Source organism: Syngnathus leptorhynchus, chromosome 5, assembly GCF_054491065.1.
Source record: "Syngnathus leptorhynchus isolate UIUO chromosome 5, UIUO_Slep, whole genome shotgun sequence".
NCBI classification, from domain to species: Eukaryota; Metazoa; Chordata; class Actinopteri; order Syngnathiformes; family Syngnathidae; genus Syngnathus; species Syngnathus leptorhynchus.
Window position 1 is genome coordinate 17,801,437 of NC_141199.1, and position 27,925 is coordinate 17,829,361.

The window sequence follows — 27,925 nt, forward strand, 5'->3', positions numbered from 1 at the left end:
GTGGTTCGAGCGGGTCAGCATGATGGTCATCATCCTCAACTGCGTGACGCTGGGCATGTACCAACCTTGCCAGAACACGGACTGCCCCTCCGACCGATGCCAGATCCTGTCGGTAAGTTTTTCCTTTCATTCCATTGCAATGACTGGAATGCAGATTTTGGACTCGGTGACCTTACTCTGAAAAGCTCATTGGACTGTCGATTTGAATTTGAGAGTGGCGGCGGGGCGGTCCAACCAAAAGCCGATAGTTCCATCGAGCGCCATCGAGCAGCCTGGCGTGGTTTGCGTTTCTCGACGCAGCTCGAGCTCGGATCGACGCCCACTAGAAGCTCCCGGCCGTGACTCACCGACTTAGCGTGTGGTCTTCATGCTCTCGTGAGCAGCTCGCTCGTCAGACGAGCCCCCCCGTGTCAAAGGTGGACGAGTGGGTGCTGTGTGCAGGCATACGTCTCCAGCCTGTTAGCGCTTACGTTGGCATCTGATTTAATCGACGCATCGGCGGAGACGTAACGAGCCAAAAAAATGACAAAATGAAAGCTGACTTGACATCTGTTAGCATAGCGTGCTACTTGACTGTCGATTCTACATTGCTTTTGATGTTTCTGAAATGAAACTTGTTTGTGTCTTGAGTTGTTGTGTTTTACTGTAAAAGGAGTGTATTAGCATTTAGCGCACATGACTGCTAACATCCACAAGGTCATTGGATGTTTAGTAAAAGCGACAATGTGTCTCGGCAGGCTTTTGACGCCTTCATCTACATCTTCTTCGCCTTGGAGATGGTGATCAAAATGGTGGCGCTGGGAATCTTCGGCCGGCGCTGCTACCTGGGAGACACCTGGAACCGCCTGGACTTCTTTATCGTCATGGCAGGGTAAGCCAGACGTCTTCCTTTTCTCGGCCAATTACACACGCGGGCATAAAAAGACCCCCCCGGGAACTCGGGCGAGCTGCGGGAAAGCGCGAGCAGCAATTGTGTCTACGCCTCCAAGTTGTGCGCGTGCGTGACAGAATTTCTAATGAGCCCCGGACCACGTTTGCCTATGTGTGTGTGTTGGTGTTTTTCCTCGAGCTGGTTTCCAGACTCCAACTCACTTGAAAATATGTTTGATTGTGGCCGGCCTGATTGGTGCAGTTTATTTTGCTGCGTGTGTGTTGAAATTAATTAGCGCGGGCCCAATCGTCGGATGATGCTTGAGGTCACCGAGTTAATGGCGGGCGTCTGGGCCACCGCTGATTAAATGGCGTTTAGCCGCAGTCGCGTCAGCCCGCCAGCCAGTCGTTCGCCGTCCGACCTCTTGACCCTCATTAGTCCCCATGTTGATGTTTGACCTCACGAGGTGGCCGAATAAATAAATAAAGAGCGTGGCATGCGCCGTGTGATATCATTTGAATTGTTCATTCAAAATGCTAATTGTTAGCCTATAGCGCCATTTCTTTTCCTTTGTCTACTGTCAATGGTTTCTATTTGGACGAGAGCCGATCTAATGCCATCCATCCGCCGCAACTGCGTGTTTGTTTTTCTTTTGGCTTGTGGCGTCCTGTTCGACAACCACAAAGCGTCTGCGCGTTCCGCTCCAGAAGCCCTTGGGAGAATCTCACGCGGGGCCACCAGGAGAAAGTAAACACGGCTGAGCAGCCAAGCACCCCCATGAGGCCAAACAAACACGGAAGAAAGGAGTCACGTGCGTGCTTTGAAAAATCCAGCAGGCTTTTTGGTGTGATGCTAAACTCAACGACGGACCCACCTTTGGCAGATAGAAATTCCAATAGCCCATGAATCAAACCATATGAATCTTGTTTCCATACTTCATGTTGTGGCTAATCGGACCGACGAAGGCTCATCCGAGTTCTGACAAAGACTAAAGGAAAGAACATCTCGGCCACCGTTTCGAAAAATCCTTTCTCGCTTGCGCGGCTGGAACTTCTTTATCTGCAACTTCAGACTGTTTTGACGGACTTCCCCGCCTCATTGTAATCTGGCTGCGGACCGGTGCTTTTTAATTTCAATAGGCGCTGCGGGTTCTTGACATCTTGACACCCAATCTCCACGTGAGCTGGGAGTTCTTTTTCTCAGGCCGGCAATTATTCCTCCCGAAGCGGCGCCGTCATTTCATTGCGCTCCATCATCTCGCCGTGTTCTCAAGTTGAGAAGACGTCTCACGTGGTCGCCGGTGGGCCAAATGAAATCTTGGTTGTAAATTCAAAAAGTCACAGAGAAGAGTGTTCTTAAATTTCAATGATTACAAATTTCGAGAGTGCCAACAATGAGGCTCTCTTCACATGGAAACTTTTTTTTTCTTCCCCAAAAATTGTTCTGATTATTATTTTTTGTTTCTTCTTGCCATTCCACTGAGGTCTTTTCAATTTTTTTTATTTTTTTTCCCCCTCCCTCAGCATGGTGGAGTACTCGCTGGACCTGCAGAACATCAACTTCACGGCCATCAGGACGGTGCGAGTCCTGCGACCGCTCAAAGCCATCAACCGAGTGCCGAGTGAGTCGCCGGAACGACGAGCTTATTTGACCCAGCAAAAGCCAGAAATTACATTTAGGCTCGCCAGCAAAAATGAGCAAAGTGAGCCGAGGGTTTTAAAACATAAGAGCGGCGAAATCTTTTCTGATGGGGTTTGATCTGCAAAAAGTGGCGTTAAATTCAGCTTTGACTGAATTTTCCCAAAAACATGACTTTTTTTTTTTCCCCCTAAAATCAAATTGAATTGGATTCTAGTTCATTTGCATTTCATTGATTTGATTTATTTTGTATTTGGTTGAATGAGCGAGGACCGATCCGTTCATGTCATTTCATTTTATTTCCGTTGAAATGAAACAAGACCAAGGCCAATCATTGCATGCTTACTTTCACGAATCCCGTCCGTCTCTCAGCGTGTGTGTGTGTGTGTGTGTGTGTGTGTGTGTGTGTGTGTGTGTGTGTGTGTGTGTGTGTGTGTGTGTGTGTGTGTGTGTGTGTGTGTGTGTGTGTGTGTGTGTGTGTGTGTGTGTGTGTGTGTGTGTGTGTGTGTGTGTGTGTGTGTGTGTGTGTGTGTGTGTGTGTATTGCGTAGGCATGCGCATCCTGGTCAATCTGCTGCTGGACACGCTGCCCATGCTGGGCAACGTGCTGCTGCTCTGCTTCTTTGTCTTCTTCATCTTTGGCATCATCGGCGTTCAGTTATGGGCGGGGCTGCTGAGGAACCGCTGCTACCCGGAGGAGAACTTCACGCAGTGAGTGTGCCGTGTCCGCCTCCGTCCGTCCGTAAGGGGGTTGGCTTCAAAAAAAAAGTTCACGGGAGGGTCAAATTTCAATTTGAAGATGAACATAAAGGCATCATGCAACGCCCTGACCCACTTGACTTTTTCCCCACACACACATATGCACATCTTGCTTTCAAATTTGGCGGAAATTGGACAAAACCTTTTGGAAGGTTTTCCCTTTGAAGGACCATCAAGAAAAGAAAAAAACAAAAAAGATGGTAACTCATTCAGTGCCATTGACGGTTATAGACGTCAAAGATATGAAGTGGGTTGGCAGGGGATGAGTGAAAATGGCAGAGTCTAAAATGGCTGCCATTTCTGTGGCTTGCCTCGCGCTGGACACGCGAACCAAATGTCAATGGCTTTGCTAAATCAGGACGACGGGCGTCCGTCTCCCGCGGCCGTACTACATGGCGGACGAGGACGACGAGCGTCCGTTCATCTGTTCCCTGCCCATGGACAACGGCATCATGTCGTGCCGGGACGTGCCGTCGCGACGCGAGGGCGGCCGGGCCTGCTGCCTGGACAAGGACGACGTGCTCCGCCGCCGCTCGCTGGGCCTGGGCGCCGAGCCTCCGCTCAACGGCTCGACGGGCCTGTGCGTCAACTGGAACCAGTACTACAGCAGGTGTCACACCGGATTCAGCAACCCGCACAAGGGAGCCATCAACTTTGACAACATCGCCTACGCCTGGATCGTCATCTTCCAGGTACGTGGCCAACGCTCCTTGCCTTCACGTGTGTGTGTGTTGATGTGTGTGTGTGTGTGTGTGTGTGTGTGTGTGTGTGTGTAGGTGATCACGCTGGAGGGCTGGGTGGAGATCATGTACTACGTGATGGACGCGCATTCCTTCTACAACTTCATCTACTTCATCCTGCTCATCATTGTGAGTCTGAGTAATTTCTTTTTACAGCGTGGAAGCGCTTCGCTTGATGGCTCATTGGGATTCCTAAGGGGGGGGTGGTGATGAAATGGCCTGGAAAATGGGGGAGATGAAAGCTGGGAAGACGAGTGAGGATGGATGGATGGATGGATGGATGGATGGATGGATTGGATGGATGGATGGATGGATGGATGGATGGATGGATGGATGACTACTTTGATGGCAGGACGTCCGGCCCGCTAATCATCAGCCGCCTTTCTTGGCAAATGAACTCGTCATTTGTCGGCGCGAGTGTGTCGGTTTCCAGGGTGTGTGGACTTTTAATACTTCGCTTGACTCTCCAAGGTGGGCTCCTTCTTCATGATCAACCTGTGCCTGGTGGTGATCGCCACGCAGTTCTCGGAGACCAAGCAGCGCGAGCACCAGCTGATGCAGGAGCAGCGGGCGCGCTTCTCGTCCTCGTCCACGCTGGCCAGCGAGCCCGGCGACTGCTACGAGGAGCTCTTCCAGCTCCTCTGCCACGTCCTCCGCAAAGCCCGCCGCCACGTGGCGGCCCTCTTCAACGCCCTGCGCGGCAAACCCCGGGGCTTCCGCGCCAGGGGCCGGCGCCCGGCGCAGGCCAACGGGAGGGGAGCTCGCCAGCGTGGTGACCTTTTGCCCCACGGTGAGCGCCTTATGGTCTCCCCGGACTTTTGACTTTGATGGTATTCAGGGAGAAATGATTTTGCGGAATGTGCAGGCCCGGCGGGTCGCCACCGCGACAAAACTAAGCACGCCCCCCGCGGCCAGCCGCCGCCGCCGCTCCCCGCCGCGGATGAGGCGGGAGGCCCGGCGGATAACTGCGAGCGCTGCGGGCGGCTGTGGTACGCCACCAGGAGGAAGCTGTGGGCCATCGTGGAGAGCAAATATTTCAACAGAGGCATCATGATCGCCATCCTCATCAACACCATCAGCATGGGCATCGAGCATCACCAGCAGGTACGGACGGACGCTTCATTAGGGACGCAACCGCGTTCGCTTTTGATTCGCGTTCGGCTCATTTGGTTTTTTTTTTTTTTTTTACTGCTGATTCTGGCAAAATTCCCAAGCGGTATCGGCGACAACACAATAGAAGTCAACGCAACAATGGAAAGAAGACGTGACCTTTGCCCTCTTTTGTTTTCTTTTTCCCCGCCGTCCCCGCTTTGTCTTTCTATCGACGTCTCCCTCCCGCGCTCGATACACGCCGGCTCTCGCGGCGGCTAAAAATAGTCTGGCGACGGCGGCGCTCTAACTGGGAAGACATCCAGCGGGGCCAAAGTCGAACTGGCTCAATCTGACTCGGCACCTGCGTCGCCGTGGAGACCAAACACCGTGGCGCTCTCTTGTCAACGAGACAAAACGCACGGATCCTTTGGCCATGTGAATCTGTTGCCATTCCGATGGCATCAAATTGACTTGGTTGTGATGGGATGGGATGATCTCCGCTGGTGGCGCGACGCACTTTGCTCCAAATGGGATACGATGGCAATATGTTTCCATTTGCTCCTCTGACCACGCCATTAGCCTCAATTAGGAGTTGAAGCAGCATCTGCCAACCCTTCACCTGGTTGTGAGCAGGCCAAATAAATCAATAGAAAAAAAAACTAAATGGTGCTTTTACAACATTTTGTCCGTGCAATGACGGCGTCGGTTCCCTCGCGCGCTCGTTATGGATCTAGTTGAGCCGTCGCCGGTCAGGTCTTTGCATCTGATCCCCGGTCTGCCTCTAATGAGACCGAGGACACAAAGGCGCGCGAGCGTCGTTAGCCAAACGGGTGGCCAAGCGTCGTTAGCCTGCCCGGCGCTAAGCACTTATTAGCGCCTGCCTGCCCATGCACGCATGCAAATGCAACAACGCAGCGCATGGATTTCTGCGCCGCCGCTGTTTCTGAAATGTCAAACGCGCCAGCCGGCCAGGCGGCCCGGCGGTGCCTGTGCGCAACCTGACAAATGTCAGCAAAGGCATCACCGGAAGGAAGGAAGGAAGCCGCATCCAAAAATACCCACCACGCTCAAACTCACAAATCTGCTTTTCTGGTTTTCCTCGGAGTTAGGGTTCCATTTGTGGAAGTTGCGCCGGGTCGGGCCCTTTTCTGAAAATCCGTCTTTGTGTGTGTGGCGCTCAGCCCGAGGAGCTGACCAACGTTCTGGAGATCTGCAACATTGTCTTCACCAGCATGTTCTCCCTGGAGATGATCCTGAAAGTCACCGCCTTCGGTTCCTTCAACTACCTGCGCAACCCGTACAACGTCTTTGACGGCATCATCGTCATCATCAGGTGAGGCGCTTCCACAAATCGCATCCCTCAGATTTTTTTTTGGCTGCCTGAGCTGCAGCTGCTCAGAACCTTGTCAAGTGTTTGAATGCCGGAGCGTCAAATCACCCCTTTTGGTCTTTTGTCAGGCTTCAGGTGCTTTTTATGCGTTTCCTGTTTGCTGCCTTTGATTGGACATGAAAGCCCCCCCCCCCGAAGATCAAACGAGGCCGTCATGCCACACCTCGCTGTATGTGGGCCTTATCTCCAATTTGCCGCCGTCGGCGCGCCTCAATGCGCTCGCCGAAGCGTACGGCACTCCATTGTCGCCGCTTTTCTCCTGCCATGAAGGAGGCGGGGACTGCACCCGCCTTTAATTTGTCAGCATGATGGACATTCTGGACAAAGGCCCCCCCGCCACCCGCCCACCCAAATGGATTCGTCTCGGGCCGATTCCGATATTTAGCTGAGAAAAATTGCGATTGACCTGCCAGTTCATTAAAAAATAGGGATCAGGAGCTCAACCTACTAAGATGTGAATTGCAAGCTGAACTGTTTTGAAATATTTTTGCCCCAATGAGAATTTTTGTAAGGCTTTTTGAACATGGTCTTTTTCTTCCGTTCAATTGAAAAGGAAAAAGCAATTGACAAATATTGCCCATTTTCCTGGAATTACAAAACAGCTCATCTTTTTCTGCATCCATTCAGCGTGTGCGAGATCTTGGGCCAGTCTGACGGCGGGCTGTCGGTGCTGAGGACCTTCCGTCTTCTGCGGGTCCTCAAGCTGGTCAGGTTCATGCCGGCTCTGAGGCGGCAGCTGGTGGTCCTCATGAAGACCATGGACAACGTGGCCACCTTCTGCATGCTGCTCATGCTCTTCATTTTCATATTCAGGTAAGATTCCAGCCAGCTTCAATGGGAAAACTTCAGTGTTTTTGTGTCACTTGCCGGCCTTGAGAATCCGAGCGCCCAATTATTCTTTTGGAGTCTGGAGGCTGCGCCGTGCGTCACGCTCCGACGAGCCGACACTCCGAAAGCACGACCCGCCTCACCCGGAATGACACCGGCGCAATGATCTTCTCTGCTTTGTGTCTCTGGTTAGCATTTTGGGCATGCACATCTTTGGCTGCAAGTTCAGCCTGAAGACGGACACGGGCGACACGGTGCCGGATAGGAAGAACTTTGACTCGCTGCTGTGGGCCATCGTCACCGTCTTCCAGGTAGTCGGTCGGTCGGTCGGGTCCGCCGTGTCGCCGGCCGGCAAAATGAAATATTGACATGGTTTGCTTGTCCCGGGTGTGCTTGCAGATCCTGACGCAGGAGGACTGGAACGCCGTCTTGTACAACGGCATGGCGGCCACCTCGCCGCTGGCGGCGCTCTACTTTGTGGCGCTCATGACCTTCGGCAACTACGTCCTCTTCAACCTGCTGGTGGCCATCTTGGTGGAAGGCTTCCAGGCGGAGGTAAGGCCTCGCCTCGCCTCACCTCGCTGAGCCCCATCACCTGCTCACGTGCCCGCCCGCCCGCCCGCCGGCCAGGGTGACGCCAATCGCTCCTATTCCGACGAGCGCTCCTCCTCCAACTTTGACGAGAGCGACAAGCAGGATTCCGTCAAATTGTCGGGTGAGATTGGCCGTGCTGGCAAAAAATGTCACGGACGGGGAAACGTCAACCATTTCTCCATCTCTGCTTTCCAGACCCCAGAATCTGCACCTTGACGCCCAACGGCCACCTGCAGCCCGGCGCCCCGGCGGGGTCGCGGGAGAGGCGGAGCTTCCTCGGCGAGTCCCGCAACAGCAGCGTGATCAGCGGCGGCAAGGGAAGCCTGGAGAGACGCTCCCTCTCACTGGTGCGTGCCCTTTGCCCGTCCCTCCAAAAATGTTGAAGCAACCCATATCTCAACTGGGGCATCAATTCGGAGAGCAGCTGCCGGTCCTAATTGGACTTTATCCGACGCCGGCCCGATTGATTGAAACGCAGCTGCGTGGCACAAGCTGGCTTTTTTTTCCTCCGTATCCGGGACCGTGAAGACGGCGCCGAGACGAGGCCGAAGTCGTCGCCGTCCTGCTCGCAGCCGCTAGGGGGCAAAAAAGATGTTCAACCCAGTTGCTGAAAATATCCCAGCAGGAAACGTAAAGGCAAAAAGCAGGTCCCGGCATGGCGTTTGCGTTGTCGTCTTGGTTGTCGCCCGTGGCTCGCGGCATCCAGTGCGGAACAAATGATCCCGACGGCAATTTGCGCTGTCTAAAACACACACGGGACTTAACTTCCCGTGCGGCAGGCGCACTTTGTTACCGTTTCCATAGCGACGGGCGCATGGAAATATTATCTCTCAGGATGGTGTCTTAGCGAAGGCTAAAACATATAATTAGGTCCATCACGCTGAGAGGATTAGACACGCCGAAACAAACGCGGCTGGCTGCTTGCCTTCTCTTTCTGCGCAAATCAAAGCGGGTGGCCGCCTCATTTCAAATGTTTATTCCAAAATGACCTCAATTGCTGAGTGTTGGGAATCTCTGACTGACTGACATAGGTAACCTGGGAAAGATAAAAACAACAAAAAAAAGACCCCGGCCTTCAATTTGTGCCAGCGCTCCTTGTGTCGCTTTTGCAAAGAGCTCCAATTGAATCCAATTTTGTGATTGAAAAACAGCTTGATCCAGATCTGATCTGGAGGCGATTGTCATCACCTTGTGTCCCGTTTTAGCGACACGGTCGCAGTTCCAACTACCACAACTGGGGGCGCCCCTTCTATCCTCATTCTGCTTGGAGCCGCAGGTAAGAAGCAACGGCCGTTTCCCTTGGTCGGTGAATTTTCAAGAGCCGCCGTGATTGGAAAGCTTTGCTCCAAACGCTGTCAATCCTGTTGCTTCTCGCGCCATCCCAAGGTCCAGCTCCAACAGCCTGGGCCGCAGGAACTACGGCTTCGGGGCCCCTCTGGTGGGGGGCAGCCTCCGCGTTCACGGCAGCCGCACCCCTCGAGCGGCCGAGCAAGAGTCCCTCCTCTCTCGGCCCCCGCGCGCCCACCAAGCTCCGCCTCCTCACGGTCCTCCCGCGGCCGGACTGTCCGGGAGGGAGCGCCGGGCTCTGTCCCTGGAGCTACCGGAGCTGGGGGGCCGACCGCCTCCCGCCGACTCCCGGAAGAGGAGCGGCAGGGGCTCGGTGACGGGGGCTTCCGGGACGGGGAGCGGCGGCGGCGGCGGGACGGAGCGCCGGGACTGTAACGGAAAGACTCCGGGACCTCGCGGCCGGCCGATGGCTGACGTTTTCCCGCAAGTCAACGCGCGCAAAGAACGAGGCGATCTGGATGAAGAGACGGACTATGTGGGTGCTTTGTTTCAAACGGAATGAGAAAGCCAAAAGCCCAAGTGGATGCTTTGAAGCGGAAGCAGTCAAAGTCGCTCCTTTTCGCAGGGTCTTTGTTTCCGCGCGCAGAAGATGGCCCAGGTGTACAAGCCCGACTGGTGCCAAAGCCGAGAGGACTGGTCCGTCTACCTCTTCTCCCCGCAAAATAAGTGAGCCGACATTTGCTATCGTCTTCAGCTTCTTCATCATCATGGCGATCAACATCGTTTTCTTGGTCCTGATCATTTTCTTCATCATCAGCTAGCTGGTTTGTTCAGCCGGCAAACTCTTGAGATTTGCCACCTGGCGATGGTTGGCCGTCAAGGTCATTTAAAAGCCCGCCTTTGGGATTCTAATTGGGAACCTTGAAAACAAACCAAATGGCTTCCTCTCCACAGTCCCCCCAAGGCCAAGAGAGAGACGGACGGACGGGCTGGGCTGCCTTTGGCTCGCCGGCGCCCGCCATCTGTCGAGGTGCTATTTTATGGCGCGTGTGTGTGTTTGTCATCCGCTCGTGCCATCGGCAAACAAATGATGCCACGTCGGAGGGGATCCTGTCTGCTCGCCCGCGATACCCGGGGACACACCAGTTTTTTTCTCCAAATTCCATCTGATTGCTCATCATATCACATGGCATGCCATCCATCGTATGGTAAACGCAATCGTATCCCATTTCCATGGGATGAAAAGCGATCCGACATGCCTGATTGTCGTCTTTGGCGTGATGAAAGGAACAAATGTCGGATTGTCTTTTGTGGTTTTTTTTCCCCGCCGGCCGGCTTGCCAGGTTCCGGACCCTCTGCCAGTCCATCATTGCTCACAAGCTTTTCGACTACGTGGTCCTGGTTTTCATCTTCCTCAATTGCATCACGGTGGCTCTGGAGAGGCCCAGGATCCTCCAAGGCAGCCTGGTAACGTGATTTACTCTTATGGGCTCTTACTTGATAGCTTTGGACGTCCGCTGGGCTGGAGGTCCATCTGTTTTGATCCGCGGGCTATAAATTGCTGGTGTAGCGGGCCCAAATGAACTCTAAGTATCTGCCGATATTAATCGCCGGCGCACTCTTCAGGCCGTCGTCACGTGGATTTCAGCTGACTGAAGCATTTTTTTTTGTGTTTGTCTTTCTCACTTGAGCTCTCCTTGTGTGTGGCAGGAACGGCTTCTCCTCACCCTTTCCAACTATGCCTTCACTGCCATCTTTGTGGCTGAAATGACTCTCAAGGTAAGCGGCCGTCCATCCATCCACCCATTCATCAAGTCCATTAGCGGGTTCTTGCACCTCTTTAGCGTCTCCCGCTAATGGCGGCAAACACTCTTATTCCGGCAAGAGCGCTCTTATCTATTATTCATCCGTTATTAAGGGCTCCGTTATCGTGGCCGCTAATTCTCGGGGGTAGATGTTTATCGTCACGGGAGGCCAGGTGAAGTTCACGTGTTGCTAGCGCGTCCTTAATATGTTTGTTCCTCGCATGTTTGATTCTCTTTTATCACTGTGCTTTTTTTCCGTTTGTTTGAATCCTACCGAGCTCTGACTGACCTAGCGACCTGTTAGCATCCCGTTAGCATCCTGCGTTCCCGGGCCACGTTGGCTATTTTTCCTGACGACAGCATTTTACAAAGCTTTCACTTCAGTATCAAGCTCAAAACGCAAAAGCTATCAACGCACACACACACACTGCAAAATGATGCGCGCAGCCTTGATCGCACGCTGGCAGGCTTGTAATTAGAAACAGTAGGAGCACATTTATCCCCCTTTGAAGAGCGAAATTCATCAAGATGAAATAAATGATTTGGTTTTGCTTCTTTCAAGCGAAAAAGCAAAGAAAGATGCTTTTAACACATCCGCAAGCCAAAGTGTGTTAATGGTGGCTGAGCTGAGCTGAGCTGAGCTACGATTGTGCATTTGAGCATGTGCTTGCTCCATTTGAAGAAGAAAAAAAAAAGTTGGACTTTTGTTTCCCCCAAAAACCTCGTGACAGAATTTCGGCGTCTTTTTCCACCGTTCTCTTTGTTTCCCCCGGAGGAAGCAGGCAGCGTTGTGTTCCCGCTTGACACTTTTCTCACCAGCGAGCGTTGGCAGGTGTCAAATGACGCCCGCCCCAAACAAAAGCCATCACAGTCTTTGAGATGCCCGCACGGCTCCCCAGGATATTCTTATTCCTGTAACACGGCCTGGATGTCTGCGTGCGTGAGCTTGGCAAGTAAGCCGGGATGAAAAGAAGCCCGCGTGCATGCCCGCCCGCGTAGCCGCCCGCCCGCCATCCGGTTTTTTCCGTATCCCCAACAGCCTGCCACATCTGGCTCACTTGACGTCACCCACATCGGACTCCAAGTAGTTCTGAAATCAAGAGAAAAATGGGAATTACTTCCAAGCCATTGGCTGCCTATGACGTCTGAGTGGAGCCTGGCAGCAAAGGTTTTGGTGATTTTCTAAAATGAGCTCCCCAACCCCAAAGTCTCGCACACCACGTGCGCTGCCGTGCATCTCATCGAGCACCGTGAAACAAAAGAAAAGAAAAAAAACGAGCCTAATGCGGAAAGGAGACGTTAACACGAGAGCGTGGTCTCCTCCTCATCATCTGCGCAGGTGGTGTCCATGGGCCTGTACCTGGGCGACACGGCCTACCTGCGGAGCAGCTGGAACATCCTGGACGGCTTCCTGGTCTTCGTCTCGCTCGTCGACATCGTGGTGTCCATGGCGGGCGGCGCCAAGATCCTCGGCGTGCTCCGCGTCCTCAGACTACTTCGGACGTTGCGACCCCTCAGGTCGGCGGCCCAGGTACGCTTAACGTGAAAGGAAGCTCACCGCGAGCTCTCTCTGCTCCCTGGCAGGGTCATTAGCAGAGCTCCCGGTCTGAAGCTGGTGGTGGAGACCCTCATTACCTCCCTCAAGCCCATCGGCAATATCGTCCTCATCTGCTGCGCCTTCTTCATCATCTTTGGAATTCTGGGAGTTCAGGTAGACGAGTCGAGGGAGGAAATGGACCGGCCGATAAAGTCGCTTTTCCTCTGCGGCCCGGCGCCGCCCTGCTTTTCTTCTCAGCGTTTCCATCGCGCTTGTGAATGACAATGGTCCTCACGAGGGAAAAGCAGGCTGTGCGCGCTGGAGCTGCTGCGTCGGCTGCTAATTATGGAAGCGCTTGGCAAAAGCGACGACAACAAGCCCGTGTGTGTGTTTGTTTGTGCGTGCGTGCAGCTGTTCAAAGGCAAGTTCTACTACTGCGTGGGGCCGGACGTCAAGAACATCACCAACAAGTCGGACTGCTTGGCCGCCAGCTACCGATGGGTGCATCACAAATATAACTTTGACAATCTCGGCCAGGTACGAAGCGTCGCCCCCCCCCCCCCCCCCCCCTTTTGAGAGCTGACGAACTGGAGTCCGACGTGTGCTTTTGCCTGGCGTCCGTCCCAAAGGCTCTGATGTCCTTGTTTGTTCTGGCCTCCAAAGACGGCTGGGTGAACATCATGTATCACGGACTGGACGCGGTGGGCATCGACCAGCAGGTGAATTCATGTGGCAAAATGTCAAGGCTTGCCAAATTTGCCTGAACTGGATGCCTTTGTTCACCTAACCTTCAAGCGGAGGGCCATTAAGAAAAGAAGGTCCTTTCTTCCGTCAGAAAAAAAAAAAAAAAGACGAATCCAATTTTAGCTTTCATCTCAGTCTCACACAATTCCTCCGCTTTTTTGTGACACTCAATCCGGGATTGTTGTTTGCTAATGGCGCAGCGTAATAACTTTCACCTGCTCCTTTTCCAATCTTCGGCATGTATTATATGCTCATAAATTATATATTTCAGTGGAAGATGTCTTTTTTTTTTTTTTTTTTTTTTTTGCGCAAGGCTGGCCGCTTGGCTTTAGGTAATTGGCTGACACTTCTATAGAAACCGGACAGTGATTGGACTTTTTAAAAGATGAAATGCGGGATAGCATATTATACGGCATAGTTGAGAGGAAAAAAAGTTTCCCAGGTCCACCTTCACTTTATGAGGATCACTTTTGTTTTTTCAAATAGCTCAATGAATGACGTCGAGGCGTTGACAATCACGATTAGCGCCGGTGTTAGCGCTAGTTGAGGTTAAGCATTTAGCATTCGTAACAATGAGGTCATTCATTTTAGGAGTTTGGTGTGTAAGGGTCTGAGAATCCTGAACAATCTAAATGATCATACTCATGAAAGGAGCCTGGCCGAGCCTAGCCTAGCCTAGCCTAACATACTGTATCCATCTTAACTTGCCGTTGTCGCCCCCCCCCCCCCCCCCCCCTTGCAGCCGGTGATCAACAACAACCCGTGGATGCTTCTCTACTTCATCTCCTTCCTGCTCATCGTCAGCTTCTTTGTGCTCAACATGTTTGTGGGCGTGGTGGTGGAGAACTTCCACAAGTGTCGGCAACACCAGGAGGTGGAGGAGGCCAGGCGGCGTGAGGAGAAGCGCCATCGGCGCATGGAGAAGAAGAGGCGCAGTAAGAAAACACTGAAAAACATGCTAGCACACGTGCACAAACAATAGCTAGCTAGCTAGCTAGCTAGCTATCATTTTTGTTCCTCAAAGAGCATGGAGCATCTCCTCCACTGCAAGATTCTTTCCATTGTGTGCAGAAGCCCAGAAGCTCCCTTACTACGCCTCCTACGGCCCGACTCGACTGGCCATCCATACTTTGTGCACCAGCCATTATCTGGACTTGGTCATCACCTTCATCATCTGCATCAACGTCATCACCATGTCACTGGAGCACTACAGCCAACCTCAGGTAGGAGCCAACATCTCACAGCATTGCTGCCAATCCCTGGTGACTATCTTGTTTGTCTTAGTCTCTGGAGACGGCGCTGAAGTACTGCAACTACTTCTTTACGTCCACCTTCGTCATCGAAGCCACGCTGAAGCTGGTGGCCTTTGGATTTCGCCGTTTCTTCAAGGACAGGTATGTCGAGGACCGGTTTCGTTTGAAAAAAGTCCCAGTTTAGTCGTCCCCCAAAGGCGAGAAAAAGAAAAAAGCCTTTTTCTCACATTTGAGTGTTCTCATCATTATCAAATTAGAAAGAGCAGATTGGAAAGATTTTTAGCGCTTCTAATTGAGGAGTCTGGGCAGAAGATGGCCATGAAATTTGATGACTCGCCATAAAAGGACTAACTGGAATCCTCAGCTTATCTGACTTGCGGGGGTGCGCGCTGCTTTCAATTTGATATTTTGGAGTTTTTTTTTAGGCATTTGTTTTTCAGCTTCAGAGATGGATGATTAAAAGCCACGTGTGACTCATCCATTTGGACCAAAATGTCTTCTTCAGTTGGGCAACAAACTGCTGATGACATTTGTGTTGTCCTTTTTTGTTTTTTTTTGTGCAGGACTCGCACAATATACACACATACGTATATGTACGTATGTATTTTTATTTCTTTTTTTACACCCACGCCAAAGCTGTGCAGGTGCAAAAAATAGAACTTAATGGATCTCAATATCGACGGAGTCATTTGCCGTCCGCCGCCTGGAGAAGCAGCAGCAGCTGCTGCTGCGCAAGTTCTCACTGAGGAAATCTTCATGATTACATCTGCTGCTCCATAGCAAGCTGTTTCTCATTTTGCTGGATTTGAGGGTGCACGCTAGCACGGCCGTCTTGGTCTTATTTCATCAAAGGCAAAAAGGACAACTCAAATGTCATCTCTTTGGTAAACGAAGACAAGGTAAAGAGGTCCTCGGCGGCTGCGACGGCGCCCTCGCCGTACCAGCCTAAATATTCATGAGTGGAGAACGGGCCCTCCCTTGGGTGCGATGCTATCGTTAGCATTAATATTCATTGGGGGAAGGAACATAATGGAAATGGAGAGCTCCTCAGCCTCTAAGCTGGATGACTCTCGCAAACCACTCGCTGCTACTTCTGATGAAGATGACAGGTGTGTCCCCCCGTGTGTGTGTGCGCAGGTGGAACCAGTTGGACCTGGCCATCGTCTTGCTGTCTGTGATGGGCATCACGTTAGAGGAGATTGAGATCAACGCTTCTCTCCCTATTAATCCCACCATCATCAGGATCATGAGGGTGCTCAGGATAGCGAGAGGTAGAGACACACCGCTCGAGTAGCCAGCCAAAGCTCGTTGGTAGTTACGTAGCCTCTAGCTTGCCTTGACCTCAGATGACGTAAGCACGTTAGCGTGCGTCCAGCCCAGCCCAGCCCAGCCAAGCTTTTTGCTATTCATGAAGCGCAAAATGCTCATTGTAGCTCACAAACTGGAAAAGGAAAAATGCTTATTTTGAGCCTTTGAGGGGGTTTTTTTTCCAGTGGCTAACAGTGAAAAAAGTTTGACATATTCTTCTTCTCTGCTCTGTTGGAACAAATGTGAGGAAAGGTCTAGCGGGATGAACTGACATTGTGCTTTTTGTTACATCTGCCGCATTAGCATCTCAATTCCCAACCGAGTCGGCCGTCGGCGTCCGGGCCCGGCGGGCTTTGCCGCTTTAACTCGGAAATGAGTTGGATAAAAGATAATTACGGCCATCGCACGTGATCCCCGTCCCCCCCGCGACCTTTTTCCGCGGAACGGCCCCGGCGCCGCGCGCTAATCAAACGACAGCTGGCAGTAATTAATGAGCGAGCCGGGTGGCGGTTTGATGGCTCGTTGGAGGCTAACCGGCGACCCATCTTGCGGTTTTATCACCTACGCTAATGATTAGCGTCTGTCTGGGTCTGCGGGAGATCGTGTTAGCGCGCTCACCCGCTAGCTCCTGCCTTGACTGATCCCGCCATTTTTTTTTTCTGGTGCCATTTATGGAAGATGTATATTAGAAACGTTCACTTATCTTGGATGTTGTGCTTAATTTGACACTTACCTGAAGTGAAGAATTGTAGGGTTTTTTTTTTTTTTCTAAAGTCGTCATTTTAAGAATGGAATATGTGTCACCTTTTTAAAAGTGAATTTGAAAAAAAAAACCCATCCACTAATTCCCTCGACTGTTTCTCTTCCCGCTAACCGCTTTTCTAAATTGGGCCTGCGGGAATTGGAGAGTGGCCATCTTGATCGCTGGCTCGTAATCTCTCTGTTCCCGCTTGCTCTTTTCTAGCCTGTGTGTAATCTTCCGCTTTGTGCGTGTGTGCGTGTGCTCTCGCTCTGCAGTGTTGAAGTTGCTTAAAATGGCCACCGGGATGAGAGCTTTACTGGATACTGTCGTCCAAGCTCTGCCTCAGGTGAGCAGTTGTGGGAACTCCTGATTAACATTTACAGAACAATCGGTGGCCAGCGTCCGTGGAGGTTCTCTCCCGAGAAACGTCGGGCCAACAGAAGATGTTCTTACTTTTCCCCCCCAAAATTCCATTTTAAAACTGCCATCAAGATTTGAGTTGCTGCAGGGTGACGGACGTGATTGTGATTTTGCGCGTCAGGTTGGAAATCTCGGCCTGCTGTTCATGCTGCTCTTCTTCATCTACGCCGCTCTCGGCGTGGAGCTCTTTGGAGAGCTGGGTAAGAAGTAGCACGGACGGCGGCCCTTACCGACGCTGTCCAGACTTTGATCCAAAATGTCCATCCTCAGTGTGCAACTTTGACTATCCGTGCGAGGGCATGAGCCGTCACGCCACCTTCGAGAACTTTGGAATGGCCTTCCTCACGCTCTTCCAGGTCTCCACGGGCGACAACTGGAACGGCATCATGAAGGTTTACATTTGATAAAGTTTGCCTCTGTGGTAACGACTGACATTCAACTTGAACATTAGCTAGCAATTCTAACAGAAGCAACTTAGCGTGTGTGATGCTAGCCTCCGCGGTAACAGCTGACATTTAACATTAGCTAACAATGCTAACAGAACCAACTTAGCATGTGTGACGCTAACGTTAGTCTCTGTGGTAACTATTGACATTCAACTTTAACATTAGCTAGCAATGCTAACAGAACCAACTTAGCATGTATGACTCGCTAACGTTAGCTATGACACTTTTTGCTTATCAGTTTGCGTTAGCTACAGATGCTTGAAAGGAACTTTGCTGAAGCCATGCTCATGTCAGTTCACCACTGGGTTCTGCCAACACAGGACTTTGCAGCCAATGAAATTGATGGTGAATCTTCCTTCCCTCATCTCCTCAGGACACCCTCCGCGAGTCCCCGCCGGGGCGTCCGGGCAGCGACTACGGCTGCCACGCGGGGCTCCAGTTCATCTCGCCCTTGTACTTTGTGTCCTTCGTGTTGACGGCTCAGTTTGTCCTCATCAACGTGGTGGTCGCCGTGCTCATGAAACACCTGGACGACTCCAACAAGGAGGCGCAGGAGGACGCCGAGATGGACGCCGAGATCGAGCTGGAGCTGGCCCAGGGCGGCCTGTGCTGCATGATGGGAGGCATCGGGGCCATCGCGGGGGCCACCGTGGCCGGCGGCGCCGTCGGGGACCCGGGCGGACCTTCCGTGGCGGGGCCAAAGGACGCGGGGGCTGCCGGCGCCGCTCCTCAGGACGGACACACCAACCACAGATGTCGACTTTATTCTCCTGCTCAGGTAATGATATTATTTTGCGTCATTGCCGCTGCTCGGCCGGGCCTTCTTCCATTATTTGTGTGTCACAGGAGAGCCAGTGGCTGGACAGTGTTTCTCTGCTCATTAAAGACTCAATGGAAGGTGACATGATTGACAACCTGTCTGGCTCTGTCTTCCATCATTACTCTCCTGTTTGTAAAGACTGTGACGGGCACACACGGGAGGTAAACACACACACTCACACACACACATCCAGGGGCTGACTGTGCCGGCCGGGGTTCTCAGGTCCGTCTGGCCGAGGTGGAGCGGACCTCACTGATGTCGGAGCAGCTGTCTGACAAATCATTGTCTACGGCACTGCCCGATGATCTCAGCCTGGATGAACACGCCGGCTACCAGATGCTGATAGGAGGAAGCCAGGTACACACACACACACACGCATCCATAAAAGTCTCCATCATCACGGTCACGCTTCTCCTTCAGGGCGGCGACTCCCCCAGTTCAGGTGAGTTGGCAAACGAGGGGCAATACGAGGGCCTCCCTGGTTCTGCTCCTTCCGGAGGAGAAATCAAAGAGGAGGCGGTCCACCAGCTTTTCGAAAGCGCCGTCCGTCCGCCCTCGGTGGAAGGACAAAGCCCGGCGCATTGCACAGGTGCCGTAGAGCGTCACAACTCCACAATATTCCGGCAAGCCGACTGGGATTGCGTTTTGCAGGTGAGCGCCTCGGAGACCCGGGCTCTTCGCCGCTCTTCTACCTCCCGGCTGACTTCTTTCACCCTGCCGCCGGCCCCGGAGACGGGCCTCCGTCCCGGTTGGCCTCCTGGGCGTCCCTCCGCTCACCCGGAGCAAACAACGGGTCCACGCGCTCACGGGTATTAAGACCGGATGAATGAATGAATGGATGGATGAATTGACGTCTGCACCAAAGTCTTCACCCAAGAAATTGTGCAAACGTGTTCATCCAGGTGCGAGTTTCCATTTGGATGGAGTCCTGGGCCTAACTGGCCCGATAGCCTCCCCAACTAGCGCGGCGTGTCCCAACTTAGCTTGAAGAGCAACCATCCGTATGGGGTGGCTTCCCTCCACCGGCGTGGGCCTGAAACGAGAACAAAGGGCCGCCGGTCTTTTTTCGTTCTTGTGTATCCATGGCGACCCATCCCTCCCTCCCTCCCGCCTGCTCTCTACCTGGCGGCTTTGTAAAGCTCAGTGCATCTGTGATCCGCTAGCGCTCTGCGCCGAGCTAATTAGCACGGCTGCCGCTCAGCTTTGTCGGTCTTGGCTGGCGCTCGCCTTGCCATTCTTTTCTCCGGTTATCATGTTTTTCCTTAATCTCGTTACGTGGGCTTTCTTCTTTGTTGTGGAGAGCTCTTTCCTCCCTTCTTCTTTTGATTGTTTTTGCCCCAATCCCTCCATCACTCCCCTCTATAGATTTGCATTGGGGGGGGGGTGCTAGTACGTGAAGCTAAAACAGCGTAGCATACAATACAATAAAAATACAGTTCCGTGATATTTGGTAGATAGGATGTTTTAAAGCACCGATTTCATTTTTGATGAATTTGTTTCATTTGTGCCTTGTGTTGCTTGGTTAGCTTTTGTTATTGAGCTAGCTAGCAAGCTTGGTTGTCTTCTGTTGGTCATTCGCGTGAGTTACGCATTTTGCTTGCTTGTTGGCTAGTTTGGTTCTCACTTTGTTTGTTAGCTTGTTTGTTTGTTAGCGTCTCTTATCTCATGGGTTAGTTGCACAATGATTTTGTTTGCTCATTAGGATAGAAGAGTATCGCTGAGCTCAAGGTCACATTACGGATTGTTTGTTGGGACTTGAAGCAAACTCAAGTTTGTCTGTCCGCAGCACCCGTCCCAGAGCGACTCGTCATCACCCTCCGGCAGTCCCGAGGGGAGGGCGGGGCTCCAAGAAGGCCTCGGCTTCGGCATTTCTCCACCTCGGGCTCACCCATCCGATGTCACTCGGGTCCCAAATGAGAAGTACGACTCTCCACCCACTAAAGGACTCCACCCCCAGCAGGAGCCCCCCGATGAAGAGGCGGGCCGTCAGCAGACGAACACAAAGAGCAGCCTGGAAAGGGACGCAAACTCCCGCAAAAACAGATGAAACCTTTTTCTCCTCCCATCGTGTCACAAGTTGTTCTGTGATGACCCAATTCTCTCGTCTTTGAACCGTCTGCTCTCCGTCACTCGACTGCTCGGGATCGCTCGTCGAAAGCGCGACCTGTCTTTCCCCGTTCGGGGAATTCGGGCCCCGGAAGATGACGGGGAAAATGTCGACGACGCCTGTTGGAAGGGGAAGAACCGCCTCGTGGCCGGTCCACGGTTTTATGGTGACAACAGCATTGACCGACGAGTGGATTGTGTCGGGTGTGGGACATTGGCAGGTTCTGGTCCGCCATCTTGTGCGTGCATCTGTCTTCCAAAGACACCTTTCCAACAAGCGGCCACGCGCTGATCGACGAGACGCATCATTTAGGACAAAGGAAGACCAAAGCGTACGGCTGCTTGCTGGAAACGGGTCTTGGGATTTTGTTGGGTCTGAAAGTGCACCCGTTGCAGTTGTTTAGCTCACTACTATGTCACTTTGTTTGACTAGCTTCACGGTTAGGTCGAGACTCCGGACGACGTTGGTGCTTTGAGCCACGCCAAGCCAAATTTGATCAAGTTGGTACGTCTCAATGGTGTTGCCACCTTTTTGTTCCCTTCGCGGTCAGGTGAAGACCAAAAACCAGAACTTGTGTGTCTTCACCGATTGCGACATTGGATGAGTCATACGTTTGAACCTTTCACTTCCTTCACGTTAGGTTAGGAATGATTATTTGTCGGTACGCGTGACTTCCTCTGTAACCCAAATGGATTCGCATTGGTACCGTACCTCGGCGCCGCTTGGTGGAAACGGGACTTTGGAGCTGGTAGGGTCTGAATTCTGACCACTGATTAAAAACCAAAAGGGCTTAAATGGTGCAGCGCCGACACGTACGTACTGTCAGCCTTGGTGGGCCTGGAATTGGATCTCCAGCCCAGTTTGACATCTTTGACACTCATTCCACTGCACCTTCCGGTATGCATTTTAAAAGGGACATGTTATGGAAATTGGCTTTGGAATCAATTCTGATCACGTGATAAAAGATAAGCAGAGCTGCAATGTTGTTGGATGCGCAAATCAAGATGTTTTTTTGCTGCTGAAAATGACCAAACAGCTCATCTGACTCAGGTCTGCCGGCGTGTAGCAAGAGAACAGAACAAAACAAATCAAATTCGGCAAGCGGCGCCGAGCAAACTCTGATTCCGGTTTGCCTCGTCCGTTGGTCCCGTCGGCTGGGCTGGGCTGGGCTGGTCGGGTCTGGTACAGAGTCCGGAGGTCTCGCTGTGGGTTTTTTTTTTTTCTTGAGACGTACACGTATGCATGATGCAGAGATGTGTTTTTGTAGCGGAGCAAGTACTAAATATTGTATAGCATCGAGTTTGCCTCTACCACGTTGGAGATATGCAATAAGTCCTTGTAGTAGAGCTCGGAGAATGGAGATCATATTTGTGTCATGGGATTCAAATGCCAGACTGAAAGGTCACAGAAAGGGTGGCGTTGTTACATGTGATGTGTATCCCACCTTCCCCAAATTGCATGTGCCGTTCTGTTTTCCTGAATGTCACTCTGGTGTCATATAAAAGGAGCTTTGAAAGAAGATTTTAGAAATATGTTATTTAAAAAAAAAAAAAAAAATCCAAAGACAAATCTACACGTGAATATTTTTTAAAATATATTTTGAAAATTGTATTATATTATAAAAACAAAAACGTGCCCTGCTGGTTCTTGTAAGGACCAGGGCAGCACAACAGAAGCGTTTTTGGACCTTCTCAGAGACTTGATGGTGCAAATTCATCGACCAGAAAAAAAACAAAAAAAACACTTCTAATTCCAGTCAGCACGCGAGCAGCAGCATTCTGTCATCAGAATGAAACGGATCAAACGTGGACGACGTCATTTGGTGAAAGTCGGCCGGCAGATGTGGGCCGCTAACGAAGCAGATGCTCGCGAGGTCGAGAGGAAAGAAGAAGACATGGACGGGAGAGACCGCCGCCGCCGCCAATTAGAGACCTGCGAGCCGAGCCGGGCCGGGCCGGGTCGTGAGCTCATCATCGCCATTTTGACTTGCAGCACTGGAATCCTTTTATATGACGCTCCATTTCGTTGTTTTTTTATTTTTTACACTTGAATTCTTTGAAGTTTGCATTAGTTTTTATGTGATGGTTTGGTTTTAATAACGGGAGTATTTGAAGAGTGCAAGAAAATTCAACTCGAACTCCGAGCGTCAAAGTGTCTAAGTTCTACTTGAGAGGGATGGCTGGCTTGCCGACCGACCGGCCGGCCGGCTGGCTGGCTGGCCGGCTGGCTCCTCGAGTGGCACTCCAACCAAGAGCATAACTCGCTCGTTGATTGGGACATATCTATTTTTCACATATTCATCGAAGCATGACGTGTCCAGTTAAAGGTTCCGTCCTTCTCTATGGCTAAAACTCTCCGTGTGGTGTTCTCTGACATTTGCTATCTATTGTCTCTAATATCAAGTCACGAGTTAAGTGGAGTCATCCGCGAGCTGAGCTGCCTTCGCAAAGATTGTTTTGACAAGCGCGCGCAGTTTCCGGTTGTCACGGCGACGGAGGCCCGTTGGCTCGCCCGCTCGCCCGCCCGCCCACAACTGCCAGTCAAAGTTGATCACTCGCCTTGTTATTTCGCTCTCTCGACGCTTTGGATCAAGTCATTACTCTCATTTGCTCCAAATCAATAAAACCTTCGAGTCAACCAGGTTTCAGCAAGCGCGCGTCATTTTGTCGCCATCCGTCTGAGTTTCGAGGCGGGGCCATTTCCTCCCAACTTGCAGCTTGCCCCCCCCCCCCCCCCAAGGTTGTCGCAGGGTCAGGCTGTGACTGACGAACGAACGTCTTTGAAATCCAAATGAAGCTTGCCACTTGGCCCCTCACCACGCACGGGGCCAAGATCTCCGCGTCGTCACACCCACGTTCGGTGCGCTTGCTTGCTTGCTTACGCATGCAATTTACTGCATCTATAAAAGTACGATATCGGCTTTAAGCCTCAGCCCACCGCCAAGATGACGACCAGTAATTTGCCCTCCACCGGCAGCATGAAAAAAATAAATAAACGCTCCGCCTCGCAGGGTGAAGGTGGATCATCCAGAGGGAAGCAGAAATGAAAAGAAATTCAACAATTTCTCGTTGAATAACAGCTTGCTTTTTGGATGGAACCATGCACGTGTTAGCAGATTCGATGACCGGGATAAGACTCATGTCATTTCCTCAGTATGAAGACGCTACATAAAGTGAATAAATCGTGTTTTTAATCGATTTGGAAAATGAAAGACGAGTTTGATGGATTTTTCTCTTTCATTTGATGGTGTGAAACTCAAATGATTGGATGGCACCTTGACACTAACTGTGCCTTTCATTTCCTTCAATATGTGTCTGTCGTGATGATGTCAAAATGTCCTCCTATGATTTGTATAGGAGTGCGCCTGGCGGACACCGTCGAAATCTAAACGTGGCGCGCTGTCTCCCTCTATTGGCCACGTGTGATATTACACGGTGTACTCGTCAGATTTGGAAATGTATGAAAATTAAGTTCATTTGTTAAAATATATATCTAAATTCATGTTCGAAAATGATTTACACTTTTACTCATTGGATCATTTGTCAGTTGATGCAAAACTTCATCCTAGAGGCCCACTATTGAATCGTTTTACATTGAAAGTTGGTTCTTGATATATTTTCTTTTTCATTCTTGTCAGGTGCAACATGCATGTTGGGAAGCAGAAAGGGAGCAAATCTGGCAACCCTTAGCAATGCACTTCCTTGTACGGTATCAGGTTACCCGCGCGCGCGCGCGCGCGCGCACGCTCACAGGCTGAGTCATTGGTGGAATTTACGCAGCCATCATCTCTCCAGCATGGACGCGCGTCTCCTGTGAGGACTTTGTCATCGTGTTCGTCCAGTCAGACGCACTTCCGGCTGGGGAGCCAGGAGGAGACACACCTTGGGAGAATCCCCCCCCCTCCCCAACCACCACCGTCCTACCGTCATTTGTTTCTCTCTGTCGAAGAAACTTTCATCTGTCCACCATGTCCACTCGGGCACTGAGGGAAATCCTGCAGAGGGCAGGAAATGGCACCTGTGCAGACTGCGGGGCAGCAGGTGAGAAGCGCAACTCTCTTTCTGCCAACGCTTGTGTGACATTTCTTGCCAGAAAACATTTTGGGGTGGCAAAACATTTCGGGTCTTATGCGACGCGGAAACACCAAAAGGATTTGAAGTTGAGTGCGAGTCCGGACACGCTGCACACGCCCGCCCTCCTGGGTTCCTATGTGCTGGCATGCCGAGGAAGCCTCCGTTTTCTTCCACATCAAAATAACATTTGCCTTGAAGAAATATTTAGGCCAGATGGTGAAATATTTGCTTGTGGGTGGAAGACCAAAACATGTCACCTTCTTAAAAAAATGGACGCTGGAGTATGTTTGAGTTACATTGATGACGTCTTAGCGTTAAGTCCAGCTTCAAGTTCAAACACTTGCTTTGGTTGGAAAAGCTGGAATGTGACGAGCATCGTGAGAGAGAAAACCCGTTGCATCGCATGAAACTTCATTTTTCAGCCATCACGGAGGAAACACTTTGGCTTTGAAAACACGGGGGCAGATCTCGGGCTCCTTCTCTGAGCTAACTCGCCGTCTGTCCCACGCAGATCCCGACTGGGGTTCCACCTCGTTGGGGGTTTTCATCTGCCTGGCCTGTTCCGGAATCCACCGCAACATTCTCGACGTCAGCAAGGTCAAGTCTCTGAGTCTTTCCCACTGGGAGGACCTCGAGATCCAGGTAACGACACCGTTTCCGATCAATCCATCTCCGTCCGCGCGCTTATCGTTGTGGCTGGTTCGGGGACAGTTCATGGCGGAGAACGGAAACGAGCGGATGAAGAGCAAATACGAGGCGGCCGTTCCCGTCTACTATTACAAGCCGTCGCACAAAGACTGCCAGTGAGTACAGACGTTGTCGGCAATTGTTCGGCGAGAGAGTTAGCATTGTTGCTAGCATGCTAAGTCAACATTTGCCAATGACGACGGGGGTTTGTGAGGAGCTCGCTCGCTCGCGCGCGCTTGCTTTCCGATGGCGCGTAACGTCGCTTTCACGCCATCAGGGTCCTGAAGGAGCAATGGATACGAGCAAAGTACGAGCGCAAGGAATTCACCCGACCCGGCGACAAGCTTACCTATGAGGAAGGCAAGCCAACGCACAAAAATCAAGGCGTTTTTTTTTGTTTGTTTGTTTCGAATATTGCATTCATTTTTAAAAAGTTGTAATCATGAGGATGTTTGTGGTCACAAAATGCTGATCTTGAGCATGGGAGAGAAGTGACAGCAGTGCTTAGCATGACCTTTGGCCCCGCAGCCACCAGGGACGGCGCTTTGATGAAAAGGGGGCGGGACAACGGGCAGTTCCTCAGCAGGCGATTCGTCCTCTCCGAGCGGGAGGGCACGCTCAAGTACTTCACCAAACACGATGTAAGCAAACGTGCGATAAGACAGAAACTTTATTCGGGCAAGGATTGAGATGGCACTTTGGGTCTTGCTCGCCCCCTGCAGGCCAAGGAGCCCAAAGCGGTGATCAAGGTGGACAGCATCAACGCCACCTTCCAGCCCGACAAGATCGGCCACCCCAACGGCCTGCAGATCACGTACCTCAAAGACTACAGCACCCGCAACATTTTCCTTTACCACGACAGCGGCAAGGTCCGCCTCACCGTTAGCGGGGTGGGGCGGGGCAGGGCGCTTCGCGCTTTGGGCCTGATTCTTCGCCTCGTCCCCCGCAGGAGATCGTCGACTGGTTCAATTCCATCCGAGCCGTCCAGCTTCACTACCTGAAGGTGGCCTTTCCCGGAGCCACGGACGCCGAGGTTTGTATGCGCTCGATAGCGCCCCCGTGAGTGGACCTGTCAAGACGCGCCAAATAAACCCATAGCCAAAATTGAACAGGAAGTCGGGCATTTTCGAGACAAATTCACAAAATGTTGCTTGAAAAAGTCTCAAGGCCCGAGTTGGACAGGAAGTCAACCGTTTTGGCCTGAAGCAGCCATTTTGTTTCTTTTTCTCAGCTGGTCCCCAAACTTACCCGCAACTTCCTGAAGGAGGGCTACATGGAGAAGACGGGTCCCAGGGTAGGTCAACTTTTCATATCGCGCAAGAATTTGGACTGTGTCGCTCATCTAGCAAGCGAGTCCAACCTGAAAGGACTTGCACAACAACATTTGGCCTTTGAGAAACCCGAACCGCCACTTAACTCAAACTCGGATTCCCCCTCTGTCGATGTAAAGACGCTATTATGTGCCAGACCAAAAAAAAACATTCCGAACGTTCCACGAGCTTGGCGCTAAACGGAAAACTTGAAATGTATAAGGACCAAAAAGGCTGCGTTCTGATTGCCGTTTTGTTTTTTGCTAGCAAACGGAAGGCTTCAAGAAACGTTGGTTCACTTTGGATCAGAGACGACTCATGTACTACAAGGACCCTCTGGTAGGCCAACAACACACGGCGGCAGACGGAACACTGCATCTTCATCATATTTTCAGTTCAAATTGCAAAAAAAAAGTCACAGAACTGAAGTGAGAAAAGCATTTGAGCTGAACGCGCAACCTTTTAGCCAATGTTCCCTCGACAGCATTTTTCTAAGCGGTCGTCCGTGTGTTGCGTTGCGCTCGGCGGCGTCGCCCTTGCAGGACGCCTTCGCCAAGGGCGAGGTTTTCCTGGGCAGCAAGGAGCACTACAGCGTCTCGGCCGGCCTCCCCGCCGGCACCTACTGCAACGGCGCCTGGCGCCACGGCATCACCATCGTCACGCCCGACCGCTGCTTCCTGTTCACCTGCGAGTCGGAGGCCGAGCAGCACGACTGGCTCGAGCTCTTCAATGACGTCATGAGCGCTCAGATGTCCCCCCAGGAGTACACCAGTAAGAAGCCAGTTGTCGCCAAATGTTGAAACATCAGCTCATTTTTGGACGTTTTGTCTTCTCTTTCCAGTGGAGGCTTTGTTGAAGCACAGACATTGATTGACCCAGCAGCGGACAGTGTTCCAAAAAAAAAAAAAAAAAAACGGACTGGCGATAAAAGGCAAAAAGTGGTCCAGTTCAACAGTGCCACCTAGTGGCTCTTTTAAAGCCTTAACCAAGTCTTTCCCCATTATTTTAGATTTTTTTTTTTGTATTACTTTTTGGAGGAGTTGCTCTTACATTCTATTTGTAAACATACGAAATAAGTCAAACTTAATAAAGCAGTTTGTCGTCTTTTACATGTTTTTTTGCGTGCGATCCCTGTTCCTAAATATTAGCCAGTCAATCAAATATTTCAAACATGCAATCAAATCCTGCAATATATTAATATTTTATTTAAATCTAGCCGCATCGTGTCATTTTTGACTTGGGACAGCTTGAAACTTGGAAATTTGAGCGAGAGCAAACGCAAAACATTGTTTCAGGAAAAAACAAACAAGTCATGACTCTCATCAAACGTTTTGGGAGGTTTATTTGACTTGTTTTGAACCCTTCCAAACTCAATCCATGCGGTGTGCGTTACTCGAATACTCGACCAAGGACTTGAGGCTGTCCCAAAGTTGCCATTGGTGCTGGTGAGCTTTTTTGGGGCGGTGCACCCGAGC

General features: G+C 51.5%; 2 protein-coding genes across 3 annotated transcripts; both read left to right on the top strand.

The window, feature by feature from the left end:
• On the top strand, positions 1-22,477 carry cacna1ib (calcium voltage-gated channel subunit alpha1 Ib). Its single transcript, XM_085911276.1, has 36 exons — positions 1-112; positions 738-871; positions 2,395-2,492; positions 3,060-3,219; positions 3,626-3,959; positions 4,044-4,136; positions 4,479-4,797; positions 4,873-5,111; positions 6,281-6,432; positions 7,117-7,302; positions 7,511-7,628; positions 7,717-7,872; positions 7,948-8,032; positions 8,107-8,258; positions 9,117-9,187; positions 9,298-9,733; positions 9,824-9,924; positions 10,542-10,665; positions 10,909-10,977; positions 12,343-12,521; positions 12,588-12,714; positions 12,952-13,077; positions 13,170-13,259; positions 14,027-14,219; positions 14,356-14,507; positions 14,569-14,678; positions 15,675-15,808; positions 16,863-16,933; positions 17,129-17,207; positions 17,278-17,399; positions 17,827-18,231; positions 18,300-18,434; positions 18,496-18,630; positions 18,694-18,862; positions 18,925-19,082; positions 20,060-22,477. Exons 1-36 carry the CDS (start codon positions 20-22, stop codon positions 20,318-20,320), a joined length of 5,766 nt encoding a protein of 1,921 aa, XP_085767402.1. The 5' UTR covers positions 1-19; the 3' UTR covers positions 20,321-22,477.
• A 1,624-nt stretch (positions 22,478-24,101) lies between these two features.
• On the top strand, positions 24,102-27,559 carry LOC147057499 (arf-GAP with dual PH domain-containing protein 1). 2 transcript variants are annotated; one of them, XM_085911717.1, is made up of 11 exons: positions 24,102-24,420; positions 24,965-25,095; positions 25,165-25,256; positions 25,418-25,500; positions 25,669-25,781; positions 25,863-26,004; positions 26,090-26,173; positions 26,372-26,434; positions 26,718-26,789; positions 26,993-27,221; positions 27,292-27,559. In XM_085911717.1, exons 1-10 carry the CDS (start codon positions 24,348-24,350, stop codon positions 27,181-27,183), a joined length of 1,044 nt encoding a protein of 347 aa, XP_085767843.1. In that variant the 5' UTR covers positions 24,102-24,347; the 3' UTR covers positions 27,184-27,221; positions 27,292-27,559. The 2 variants fall into 2 exon arrangements, with proteins under 2 accessions (XP_085767843.1, XP_085767842.1); XM_085911716.1 differs by having other exon boundaries at positions 24,103-24,420; positions 25,863-26,009.
• The last annotated feature ends 366 nt before the right edge of the window (positions 27,560-27,925 follow it).